Consider the following 14124-nt stretch of genomic DNA (forward strand, 5'->3'; position numbering starts at 1 on the left):
TTTTAAAAGAGCTGTGTTGTGTGTTCACAAAGCCAAACAAGGCATAGCAGAAATACTGGTGTAAGCTTTGAGTGAGTCTGTTTAAGGCTCCTTGCTTATAGTTTGAGTTCCATAATAATAAATGAATTAATTGAAAGTGAATACCCAGGGAATTTTACATACATGGCCGGGGCTAAAACGAGTACTATATGATTTTTGTTCCTTGGTTATAAATGTCATTTAATAATTGGTTCTATCATGAATACATGGAACAGGTTTGTTAAACTACAAAAACTTTGTCAATGAAGGTCAAAACCCAACTGGTAAAGAAACTTCACCACCTCCACCCTAAATGAGTAACATGTAAACTGAAACAGAGGACTTTAAAAAGGAATATCCTGCATTTTATACAGAAATGACAATGTAGCAGAATATTTATTTATTTACATGTTTACTGTCTCACCTACTTATTGTATATGTTACGTTTTCCTGGAGCAAGACCTAAGGTGGTTTCTAAGGACAGGATCCAAAGACAACATTCTCTGACAAAAGTAAGATTCCAATCACCCAAATAAGAAATTACTCCAAAGCATAGGGTTGGTAACATATACACTGGTGGAATGGGACTCCCCAAAATTGCAATTTGTAATGTGGAAGTACCCCAGACTTGAGTCTGGGGCTGGGTAAAGTACATCCCATGCCACCCCAAAAATAGGTTCCTTTGGGGTCAATCATATTCGTTGTGTGAGGGGAAGAAACCTCAGGGTCAGCGTGGGATGGCACACAGCTGATAAAAGGGTGGGATGTTGCCCAAGCCAATCATCTGAGGAGTGAGGTCAATATCTTCAGGGGGCACAAGGGACTTCAGTTGGAAATTTTGCAGGATGGTGGTGAAGAAAAGGAACAGTTCCATGCGGGCCAAGGCTTCACCCAGGCAGCTCCGTTTCCCTGAAAGAAAAAAAAGGGATTTTTTCAGTAGGCAAGTATAGACACATCCCACTATCTCTAATCAGATGCCTCCTAAGATACAACCAAAAGAGTTATTTCACCCCCAATCCCCTTGGCTTGTCCATATCATCTCTGGCTTAGTATGATGTTTCCCCTCCAATCAGCCATCTCACTGTCTTATATCTACTCCTAAAAGATTTCCTTTGTATCCAACTTGCTATGGGTTTGTGATTCATCTCTTGCTATGAGATTGTGGATGGTCCATTGTCCATTTGGGAAAACCTAAGTTTGGTGTCTCTAAATCGAAAGGCAGCCAAGATCATTTTGAAATTTGTCAATCTTGCTGTTACGGATTTTGATTTCTAGAGCTCCTTGTAAATAGGGATGCAATTCTTCAGATGACATTACCCTAAGATCGGAAGACCCACAGAAGGAATTTCATAAAATGATGAACCAAGTTAATTAATTTGAACTGGTTGCTGGTTGTAAATTTACACAAAACAAAAATATCCCAAGGGAAACAGAAGCCTATGTGGATTTCCTCAAGAAGGCATGAGACAATCTCCAACTAAAAATAAGGACAGGAATAAATCAAGGCTACAACCTGAACTGGTTTGAATTTACACAAATTCACTATCACTACCAACAAGACATACACATAAAATTTGAGGAAGAAAAGACTGATTTCAACAAAATATTGCAAGCATGAAATAAATTACTATCCAAAATTTATGCTCCGCTGGTAAAATGAAGATGAAAATATCTCTAGTAACTCTAGAGAAGTGAGAATGCCTCTGGAAAGTAAAATATTAAAACATTTAGAAATTACTCACTGATGGAAATCTTTTTCAAAATTACAAGACACCTGTAAAAATAGCCAAAATACAGCCACAATGGAAAGGAGAATAAGGAGACCACAGAAGCAAGCTCTAAAATCAAGCATGGGATATCAAGCTAATAAACTAACAAAATGTGAATGTGATCCTTCTCCTTATTGGTGTTTTAGGAGAGTTCTACCTGCGGAGAAAGGCACAAAGGCCTCATTCTTCTTGAAGCATCCATTCTCATCCAAAAAGTTATCTGGGTTGAAAACATTGGGGCTTTTAAACATTGTGGGGTCATGCAAGACAGTGCTGAGTATTGCGTAGACCGTCATCCCCTGGGAAAAGAAAGAGTTAGGAGCACAGATTAGCAAAATGCAGTTCCAGAACAAGTATCTTGCACAGCAGTCTTTTGATGTAAAGATTGAGGAACAGTTTGGTTTATTAGAACTAGGTTTTGCATTTCAACATGTTTGATGATTCATGGTACAACCTTTTGAGAGAGAAATAACAGCAACAGATATGCAAGCAAGCACTCTAACTGTTCTACCAAAAACAGACAAAATCAGAACTGCGAAGATTTGAGTTACCATCCGTAAGGCACTAAAACTGTGACTGTGCCAACCCCTGGTGGCTCATGAGACTCATTTAAGTAGCTCATGAGATGAATGGAGAACACTATTATGGCCTGAATTTAATTGCCTTTGCTTGTTTCTCAGGAACCATCTGCACTGCTATATAAAATCCAGATTATCTGCTTTCAACTTGATTATATGGCAATATAGACTCATATAATTGAGTCCAAAGCAGATAATGTGGATAATCTACTTTGTTAATCTGGATTATATGGCAGCATAGATGTAGCCTTAGATTCATGGTCATAATTTTGTAATGTGTGCATCTACACAGAGGCGGCCCTAGGTAATTTTCAATGGTAAGCAAACAGTATTTTGGTGCGCCCCCCCCCCCCTAACCATATATATAGGGGCATGTGTGTGTGTGTATGTGTATATATATATATATATATATATATATATATATATATTGGGGCATGAACAAATTTTGGCCCTCCAGATATTTGGGACTTCCTACTGGCTGTTTGGAATTGTAGGAGTTGAAGTACAAAACACATGGAGGGCTGAAGTTGTCCCATGCCATCCATATATATATATATATATATATATATATATACACACACACACGGAGCCCCCGGTGGCGCAGTGGGTTAAAGCACTGAGCTGCTGAGCTTGTTGATCAAAAGGTCGCAGGTTCGATTCCGGGGAGCGGCGTGAGCTTCCGCTGTCAGCCCTAGCTTCTGCCAACCTAGCAGTTCGAAAACATGCAAATGTGAGTAGATCAATAGGTACCGCTCCGGCGGGAAGTTAACGGCGCTCCATGCAGTCATGCTGGCCACATGACCTTGGAGGTGTCTACGGACAACGCTAGTTCTTCGGCTTAGAAATGGAGATGAGCACCACACCCTGTAAAGGGGACTACCTTTACCTTTGATACACACACACACACACACACTAGCTGTCCCCTGACACACGTTGCTGTGATCCAGTCTGGTGATCTTGAAAAGAAAGTAAAATGAGAAAGTTGGTTTCTAATATATGTAATTTCTTGATTCTTGTGGGTAAACAGTACCTGGTAGTTATTCCACAGATATATAAACCTCACTTGCCTAGTTTCCAACAGAACTCACAACCTCTGAGGATGCCTGCCACAGATATGGGTGAAACATCAGGAGAGAATGCTTCTAGAACATGGCCAAACTCACAGCAACCCAATATTCCAATCCATTCAAAAAACACTATGGTTTCAGATAGTGACCAGCCAATTGCAAAAGGGCCAACACTGCCCAAATCCCTCTTATTTCACATCTCGAAGATTAAATCAACAACCCACCCATTAAAAAAGACTATAGGCAGTCCCAAACATCCAATTCCTTGTTAAGAACAGGGGTGAGACAGCAGGAAGTGAGAGAAATTGACCACTCAGAAGGGAAATTCGGTCCTGAAAGAGCGAGCCCTTGTCATCCCGGCCTGAGAGCTGTGCGAAAGACAAAGCCCCGCATTTTGGGTCCGAGCGCGTTCTACTTACCTCTGGAGGCTCACAGGGTGGAAGAGGCCGGGGACAGCAGGGCTCGGCCCAATGGGAGGTGCGTGCGGCAAGTCCCGCAGGCCAAGGGAGACAAAAACGCCAGCGTGCGTCCTTCTCCCAGTGTTAAGAAGTGCGCGGAGAAGGAGGGGCGATGCAGGGCGCACACTTCCTAACGCCGGGAAAGGGACACGCAGTGACGTTGCTGGGCAAGCGGGAAAAGAGGCCTTGTGCATGCTTTCAAGTCATTTCAGACTTGTTTTGACCCTGAGGGCCAGGTAAATGGCCATGGAGGGCGGTATCCAGCCCCCGGGCCTTAGTTTGAGGACCCCTAATCTAGACTCATCTGCCATCTGGTAATTGTAGAGAGGATTGAATCACATGGAATGTCCCATCAATACCTTCAATCACTCGTATACTTGTTGCCCCACTACTGTACCTTCGGGATATGATATCCTCTGAATTCAGTGTCACGAGTGACCATGTGGACCAAACTCATAGGAAGAACATCACTGCATCTCTGCACTTCGTGGATAACGGCATCTGTATACGGCATCTGCCGCCGATCTTGAGTGTTTGGGACACGATTAGGGCCAATCACTTGATCAATTTCTTCATGCACTTTTGCTGTTAAAGATATGATAATTAACTCCTTGGTTTTCTGACTCTTAAAGGAACTGAGATTCTACTCCCAATTAGGCTAAATGAGAATATGAAGGCGTCAATATTTGTTGCAGGAAGACTTGACATCTCATCCCTAACAACAACCTGCATGGTTTGATTGTGCCTTCCTCTTGTGGGGGAACACTAGTTTTTCTCATATCTTGATCTCTTCAGTCATTTCTCTCATTTCCAGTTATTTCTGAAATCACCAACTATTGGCATGTCTCTTTGTCGTTTTCAAGCATTATTAAGTCCAATGGGCCCTCAATATTTGCCAAAGTTTTTATCCAGGACACTTGGATGTTGAGGTCCTACTATAGACAGTGGTGTAGTAAAATGGCATCTCATATATAAAAAGCCAAACAATGCAAACAAATGCTGCAGAGAACCTGAGGATCAGTGAACTGGCAGGAGTCGATTATAGCAGGATTTACATCCCCGTAATGCTTGGTATGCAGTGAAATCAAGGTTGCTTCTTTCTAAATATTTTCAAGTCACGATTGGCTAAATCTATAGGTGCCGAACCCATAGATACAAAGGGCTGGCTGTTCTCAAATGATTATGGAGAGGTGGAAATTAGGGTGCAATCTGACAATAGAATTTGACCAGAAGTTGACTGTAGAATTCCCCTGGAAAAACTAAACATTTTTAGAGAGAATGTATTTATCAAATTTGTAAAAGTTCAACCTGCCAATTTGTGCTAACAACAACACCTTGCACTTCTGGATATTTCATCAGAAACAGGAAGCCATATCTGAAGGTAGAACTGCCTGGCTCTGTTCCTCCAATGAGCAGACTAAGAATGTTCCGTTCCAAGTTCTTCGTATTATATTCACTGTCTGGATTGTCCTTTTCCTGAAAGCAGGAAAGAACAAGACATCATGAGACAATTCCAACTCTGACTGGAAACAAGTAGGATATATTAAAGGTTTCTTATTGCATTTCCATAAATGAGAAGGATTATTGGACAGTTAATGCAGAGCTCTTCATGTATCAACAAGGTACCTTTCTCATCTGAATGAGGAAGCAATCAATATAGTCACGTGGGAAATTAGGGTCAAATGTCTCTTGGTTCTTCTTGATTCTCTTGGCAATAAGGAGCCTTCCTTCCATGCAATCATACATCTTATTGTAGATTCCCGGAATGTAATTCAGGTAGTTGGCATAGATGTCATAGAACTGCACAAAGAGAGAAACCATACTGAATGGATAGTTTTTGCATTCCATGTATGCATCAACAGCAATTCTTTATTTTGCTTTTGAAGGATTTTTGGTGCTACTAATAGCAAAGGGAGCATCCAAGACTTCCCTTTTGTTCAGGGTAGAATGAAGCAACTACAACTCATCCACCTTCTAAAACAGGGGTCCTCAAACTAAGGCCTGGGGGCTTGATATGGCCCTCCAAGGTCATTTACCCGGCCCTCGTTTAGGGTCAACCTAAGTCTGTTATGACTTGAAAGCACATATCATCAACAACAACAACAATCCTATCCAAAAGCAGGCCCAAACTCCCCATTGAAATACTAATAAATTTATATTTGTTAAAATTGTTCTTCATTTTAATTATTGTATTGTTTATAAGTGGGTTTTGCACTACAAATAAGATATGTGCAGTGTGCATAGGAATTCATTCATGTTTTTTTAAAATTATAATCCGGCCCTCCAACAGTTTGAGGGACAGTGACCTGGCCCTCTGTTTAAAAAGTTTGAGGACCCCTATTCTAAAATATGTGAGCCTCCCAGGTTTAGTGGCTGGGTTATTGTGACTTCAAAGATTATTTGCAAATATTCAATATTGCTGGTGATAAACATTAAGAATGAATGTAACTTAGGCACACACAGCTGAAAAAATCCAAATTGACCTTAATTGTATGGCAGTGTGGACTCAAATAATCCAGTTCAAAGCAAATATTGTGGATTATCTGTCTTGATATTCTGGATTATATGGCTGTATGGAAGGGCCCTAAATTGCTGAATGACTGCAGGAATTTGTTGGTAGAGGAGGTTTGGAGTGAAGTAATGAAGAGGCCTACTAAGCAAAAGCAGGAGAGCAAAGAAGGTGAGATAGGAAAGCAGAAGTTTGAAAAATATGATGAAAGGCTTGGAAGCCATGACTTGTATGTTTGTTTATATCACAACTTAACAGAAAGGGAATTCACCAAATTCTGAGGTAGCATATTCCACTGCTCAACAACTTTTACTTTTACATGTTTAAATTGAATCTTTTTCCCCCCTGTCTTTTGAAGCCACTGCTCTGTATAGTGGTCTCCATAGCATGGTAAAACAAGCTTGCTCACTCCTCAATATGATCTCCTATCAAATATTTAAACATGGCTCACCATATCCCTGCTCAGCCTTCATTTCTCTAAATTAAACATACTCGGTTCCTCATAGGCGTGTGTAGTGAATTCCCTCCCTGTTAGGCTAGGAAAAGCCTGGAAAAGTAGGCCCAAGAAGTTCGGCAGCCATTTAGGAAAGGGTGCCGGGAGAAAATCCATTTTAGTTATTCATTTCCTGAAGGGGACATGTTTAGAAAGAGCAGTTTTGGAAGGAAATGAGGGGAGACTGTAATTGGCTGAGTTAGAGTGGGTGGAACCTAACTTGGCAAAAGAAAAAAATGACTTTAAAGGAAGGTTTTAAAACCCTGTTGGGAAGATTGAATCAGGGGGTGGAAGGAGATTGACTGGGGGAGTCAAGGAAGAAGCAGCTGGGAGTTAGGAGATGGTGAAGGGTTAGTGAGAGAGGCCTGAAATTGGTCAATTGGCTAGCAGTGATAGCTAGTGAGAAGATTTTTACAGCTATTAGGGAGGTAGTTGGTGGAGGTGTGAAGAGATAGATCCAGGATAGGACTATCTGAGCTGTGTTTAGAATTACTTTCAGAGAATAAATCCTGTCAGTAACTTCGGTGGAGGGAGATTGAAGTGTTCCTGTTTAACTAAGTCTGAATGCTTAATGTAACCACGCACTTTTAAATCAATATTTTGAAACCAGCTAAGCTTTATACCTGAATTGTTCAAGTTCTCTTAAATAAACATCATGCTTTGTTGTTCACAACATCTGCCTCACGTGTGCCTCTGTGGGTGAAATTTTAAAAGCAGTTTCCTGCAGCAAACAAGATTCTAATGGTAGCAGTGTATAATTTAAAGAATAATCTTTCGGTGTTACCTCAGAAGACAAGCATTAGGGCTAATCCAACACACTCTTGCCTAAGATTCTTCCAGTAAGCCAATGGCTTATTAGTGCTTTTAATTTTGGTGGTGGCCAGGGGGTTTTCAAAAGGTTTTCAGCTTAGTGCAGCTTTTGTTTTTGGGCTTTTAATCACAGAAGCCACATTCCAATCACAAGTGCTGTTCTGCCTTTTTAGGGATTTTTATTCCTCGAATAAAGCCTCCATCACTATAGCGTGGTTTCCAAAACTTTGATCATTTTGGTGGGAAATGGAGAACCTTGGGAACAACAGATATACCACAAACAGTGAGACCGGGATAGAAAGTTAAAGAAATGTTCTATCACTGTGTCTGTGAGTCAAAGAAAAACATTACTTCAAGACAATAGAGTTTAGAAGCCTAAATATGACACACATGAGCAAAGGAAACTACATGTTTTATATTTTAAATTAAAATTATTTTAAATCTCTCTGTTGGCTACAGTATCATCATCAATCAATAGGTGGGGAGTGTTCCTAAACAGGAAAGTGGAAGCTGGGATCAAGAACAACATCTTTATTTTCCCAGAAGATCAAAATCATGGTACTTAAAACAAGCTGACTTGGCTTCCCACACCAAAAATTATGAGATCTTCACAAAGAGAACCTACAAAGGCTTTGGCAAAATTAACAGGGGACAAAAATGAGCAACAAAAAGGCTGAATTAGTACTTACTTAGGTGAGGACAGGAAATGGAGCAGTGAGAAAGAAAAATATTGTGGAAAGAGAGAAAGATTATCTTCATGGAAAGTGAAAGAAGAAGAGCACCTGGATAAGCAATGGGAGCAAAGGAGCATGATTATTTGTGGTTGAATATGTGATATGAATATCTAAGTATGTGAGAAAGGAAGAGGAAAAACACAGGGGTATGATGAAGACAAATGGTTTTGTAATAATTCCAACTAAGCATTACTTTAAAAGGAGTAAAGGAGTACCTGGGCCCAGGATGTGCTCATCTCCCATACAAATTTGTTTACCATCACCACGAGCGTCTCGAATTCCTTGTCCTCATAGTCAAAGCGCTTCCCAAAACAAATCGAGCAAATTATATTGGAGAATAGACGGCTGAGGAGGAAGGTAGGATCAAAAGGATTTTCTGCAGCGCAGCAAGGAGAATGAATGTATTGATAATAATAATTGTTTTTATAATAATAATAACAATAATAATAAATAAACTTTGACAAAACCACAATCTGTGAACAGAAAAAAGCCACCTTACTTGGATCTGCACGCATCATTCGAAAATAGATCACACAGTCCTAAACGTTTGGGAAGTATTCAACTTGTGATTTTGTGATACGAAATCCAGCATACAGATCCCGTTTGCTGTGACATGCTGTGTTTTTGTGTCAGTAAAATAATAAATATTTATATGCCACCTTTTTCCCAGCATAGGGATCCAAAATGTTAAAATACAGTACAAAGTCAAACAACAGTCAACATATAAAAATAAAACACTGTAACAGTCATGCAACACATAAACAATTAAAAACAAATCAGGCCACAGAAGGACCAAATGCACACTGTGTCCATTAATTAACATGCAATGGGAGCTATAGTCAGACCCATAGACAGAAAAAAATGGGGAGGGGGGGAGTTGAAACATCTTTTCAGCGAACCATGAAGAATAAGTCCATACCAAAAATTAATTAAAATTGTATTATTCATTCTATATCTTTATATAGATTTAATTAAATCAAATTTCTATTTTAGTTACAAATTTCAAGTCTTATAAAACCTGAAAATTACTATTAATTGGAAATTTAGTGGTTACAAAAGAATACTACATCGTCTGTTGGAATTATTTGAAATCTATGTCAATACACCTTGACAGAAATCAGACTCCATTGATAAACTTCGGTGGACACACTCAAGAGTGCAAGTCCAGTCAGTCTTTCTTGCCCCATTGTGCTTCTTATGTATCTTTTCAAATGTTTCAACCTGTCTTTGGCACCTCTCTTACCCTTTGTCTTCCGAAATTCCTCCACCAGGAATTGGCCCTCCTCTTGGATCCTCTGTTCAATAGACTTTTTCCCCATTCCAAAACTCCTCAAGACGGTGAGGGTGAACCGGCGCATTTCCTTCCAGCGAGCTCCATTGGACTCAGACACTCCTGAAGGCAACAGGAGATAAATGACATGACAAGCAGAAACAAGAATGGAATAATTCTTGTAAATGTAAGTGGGATGCCTCACCATATCCTTCGAAGGAAGGCACTATTGAAGGGGTGGTAGTCCTTCCGCTGAACTCTTCCACCTTGTCTACCAAAGCCTCCTTCACAGCTTGGTGTCCACATAAGACCAGAACTGGATGTGGCCCAAAATAGACAGTAAAAACAGAGCCATATTTTTCATGTAGCTGTAGGGGAAATCAATCTTTTACATCTAGCAGAAAAAAATGGTAGGCAAACATTTTGTAATGGTGTCCTTTGATGTACATGACTCTGCATCATTTGCGGTAGCACCTTAAAACAAGCACTTGATCATAGTAGTGATCCAATGGGATGAACATTTGGTTCCACATGTTTGAGCCATCCCAGTTCAAGTGGTGTGTGAGTTCTGCAGCATAGATGCACTTTAAGGCACTCTAAGGCACCTTCTAAACTGCCATACAATCAATAAAACATATTATCTGCTTGGAACTGGGTTATATGAGTCTACACTGCCATATAATTTAGTTAATGTATATAATCTGGGTGGCACAGCAGGTGAAACCGCTGAGCTGCTGAACTAGCTGGCCAAAAGGTTGGAGGTTCAAATTTGGGGACTGGGATGAGCTCCAGCTGTTAGCCCCAGCTTCTGTCAACCTAGCAGTTCACAAACATACAATCGTGAGTAGATCAGTAGTAGATCAATAGGTACCGCTCCATGCAGTCATGTGACCACATGACCTTGGAGATGTCTACGGACAATGCTGGCTCTTCGGCTCTTCAGAAATGGAGATAAGCACCGCCCCACAGAGTCAGACATGACTAGACTTAATGTTATGTTTACCTAGATTATCTGGATTTTATATGGCAGTGTACAATCGTCTAAGAGTTCTTTAGTATTCTCTTCTGAACTTGTGGTCATTTACACTGTAGAATTGATCCAGTTTGGCACCACTTTAACTGCCATGGCTCAATGCTACAGAGTCATGGGAGTTGTAGTTTGGTGAGACACCATCACTCATGGGCAGAGGCTAAAGACCTTATAAAACTAAAACCCCAGGATGCCATAGCATTGTGCCATGTCAATGGCACTCTACCAAAGAATTCCAAGTTCCTTAATCAAACTACAAGTTCCAGTTTTCTACAGAGTGGAATCATAGCAATTAATGGAGCATCACACTTCAAATCCCAGAAACTAATCAAGACAAAGAATATCATTTGGGCCTTCTGGTGTTCTTTAGCATAGATGTGAGTCCCACCATCAACTAACACATAGCAAGACAGAGGAGAGGAAAGATAATATTTTGTCCAGAGATATATATCCAAAAATATCTAGAAAAGTTTAGCATTCATCTTGGAAATACATTTTTCTCAGTTCTTATTTGTTACAGTTTATAACAAAACAATAGAAGATACAAAGAAAGAAAGATGACAATGAAAATAAAGAAAGAAAGATAGAGGATAAAAATTGCTTCCACTTTGCCAGACATACTGCTTTCCATAAACAATCCTTTCTGATCAATAAACATAAAAGTCTTTTCCTCCATAAAAGGTCTGAAAAAGTCCAAAAACGTCCATACCTCAAGAAGAGATTTTAATATTTTGGTTGGCTTGATCTGCAGTAAATTCCCAATCAGGGGCAGGGGAGTGGGTCCCGGAGGAAGTCTCCCCTTATGTTTCCTCTTAGATGATATGAGCAGATAGCAAGTAATGAAGACAAGAATGAGGAGAATGAGTGTTGCAGCCCATTCCATGCTGCAGGTTGTCAACTGTCTTTCTCTTTTGGTACAGTGAGAACACCGGCCTGATCTAGCTGGAGCTTTATGGACTTTCATTGGGCTGATTGGGCACCGCCTTCTGTGTTTCATAACTTCTCAGACCTGGAGCACAGGACAACAGTAAGAGCAGAAAGAAACCAACCATATTGACCATAAACTGTGGAACAAGGAAAACATAATGTTTATTCCTTCATGGCAAGGGATTGGACATGAAATGAATAGCCCCCGTGGTGTCTTCCAACTCTAGGATTTGGTAATAGTTTGTTTCCTGGTAAATTAGTGTTGTGGATATTTTGTCCAGAAGGCATATGTGTTTTAATGTTTGCACCACAGCAAACCTTCTAAGGTGAACTTACATAAGTTATCCATTTTTGTTAACTGTAAAACACCTAAGGTATCATTTCCTATATACAGTCAATCCTCTGTAGACACAGGTTTTGACAACAGAGCCACCTGAAATGAAATAATATTAAGGTAAAGAAAGAAATGTTCAATTTTAAATCATATGCATACAGTATGATGAAATTTTGGTTCTGGAAAACCTGGTAGAATGTATGGAAGTGTTATTAAACCCATCTAAATATCCCAAAATATACAAAGGCAATAATAATACATGTTTGAAGTCTAAACAACAAGAACGGAATTATTTTTGAGTTGGAGTAATGTGTACAATAATTTCTATTGCTAAGTTGGGTCATTCCCGAAAAAAATAAAAAAATAAAAAGAAGGATGAATACACAAAGATCTGTGTGAAACAAGAATGGAAATGAAAGGGAGAAAAGAAGGCAGTCCATTGCCTTGGTGAATCCTGATGGTCTCCTCAGATACTGTTTGCAAGGGACAATCAGTCACCTTGAGAAGAGAGTTTATGGTTTCTGATTACTTGATCTGTATGAAATTCCCAAATAGAGCAGGAGAGTGGGTCCCTTAGGAGAACTCCCCTTGTGTGATAGTTTCAACACAGCTGGTGGAATAACAAGAGAGAAAAGGTAGATGACCAAACAAGAAGGTAACTGCACCACACTACTCCAAGGTGCAGGTTTTCTGGTCATGTATCCACTCTAATCCAGTTCCATGTATTTTACCAACTGTGGATTTCTTTGGTAGGATGTAATGGTCCAGAAGCAAATATGTTGAATGTTCTGCCTATGAGATGCAAGTCAAATACACTCAGCTATTCCTTGATGAGCCAGTACTGTGGCTGTTGGGTTCAGAAGATATGGATTTGCAGTTCGTGGTTTTGCAGATAAAAGGATTAGCTTTCATGGATCTCAGGAATGCAGATCCACCACAATGTAACCATAGACATTAAAACTTTGCTAATCCAGATTTATACACTGTCAGAGCCTTTACTGTATTTTAGTGTAGATGTGTAGCACTGCAGCATTCACATGGTAAAGTATCCAAATCCCATTCTAAATTGTTTATACCGTTAACACCTCAAGGGTATTTTCAGTCAAATATGTTGTTATTCAGAACTCTCCTGTATCTGAGGTATGTAATACAACCTGACTGTTCTGAGTTTTTTCCCTCTGTGACTGCTATGTAGATAACCAATAAATACAGGATCTGTGACAAACAAGGATCAGTTATTAGTGAAAATTACCAGTTGGTCAAAACTCTAGTAAAGTAACAATGCCTCAAAATGATTAACATGTAAGGTGCATTGCAGATGGTTTGGAGACTGAGAAAGTTATATCTTTTCACTTTTAAAAAAATGATGTGGTATAACATTTATTTACTTAATGTAATTATTTATTTCATATGCCATGTTTTCCTATAGAAGGGTCTAAGGTAGCTTCCAAGGTTATTAACCAAAGGCAAACTTCAGCAACAAAAGTAATTTCTTGCGTTAGCCATCACACACTTGACAAATTTCTCCCAGGCATGGGGGTGGTACCTTATATCATGGTGGCATGGTACCTAAAATAAATGGCAATTTGTAATGTTGTAGTGCTGGTCATTTGAGGCTGAGGGCTAAGAAATATATCCCATGTCACTCTCAGAGCAGATGAGCACCCAGTTCCTTTGAGAACAATGATCTTCCAGATGGGAGGATAGATTGAAAAAAAAAACGTATCAACAGCAGGGGAGTGGGACACAGAAAGAGCCTCCCCTAGTGTGATAGTGTGATAGTTTCTTCACAGCTGATAGGATGACATGAAAGGAAAGGTAGATAACAAGAAAGAAGGATGTAATGATGCAAAAGCAAAAATATTGACTGCTCTGCCTGTGAGATAGAAATCAAATTTGCTCAGCTCTCTCCCTCTTTAATCAGTGCTGTGATTACTGGGTCCTTAGGAGCAATTCATTGTTTTTGTTGATAAGAGACTTAGTTTTTCAGATCGTAGGAATGAAGATCCAAGGCCCAGGTCAATTTTACTTGGCTTCTTGTTCACCATACAAATGCTGCTAATATCCTTCTCTCATGGCATACAGCCCAACACTTCTTGGGTTAGATTGCAACATTGCAAGTTTCTT

General features: G+C 39.7%; 1 protein-coding gene across 1 annotated transcript; it reads right to left on the reverse strand.

Annotated features, from left to right (window-relative positions):
- Positions 1–215: 215 nt before the first annotated feature.
- On the reverse strand, positions 216–11639 carry LOC132780084 (cytochrome P450 2G1-like). Its single transcript, XM_067460916.1, has 9 exons — positions 11446–11639; positions 9912–10074; positions 9680–9829; positions 8652–8812; positions 5517–5690; positions 5225–5366; positions 4288–4475; positions 1945–2086; positions 216–927 (listed from the first exon to the last, which is right to left on the reverse strand). Exons 1-9 carry the CDS (start codon positions 11617–11619, stop codon positions 746–748), a joined length of 1476 nt encoding a protein of 491 aa, XP_067317017.1. The 5' UTR covers positions 11620–11639; the 3' UTR covers positions 216–745.
- Between the last annotated feature and the right edge of the window lie 2485 nt (positions 11640–14124).

This window comes from Anolis sagrei, chromosome X, assembly GCF_037176765.1.
Source record: "Anolis sagrei isolate rAnoSag1 chromosome X, rAnoSag1.mat, whole genome shotgun sequence".
Taxonomy (NCBI): Eukaryota; Metazoa; Chordata; class Lepidosauria; order Squamata; family Dactyloidae; genus Anolis; species Anolis sagrei.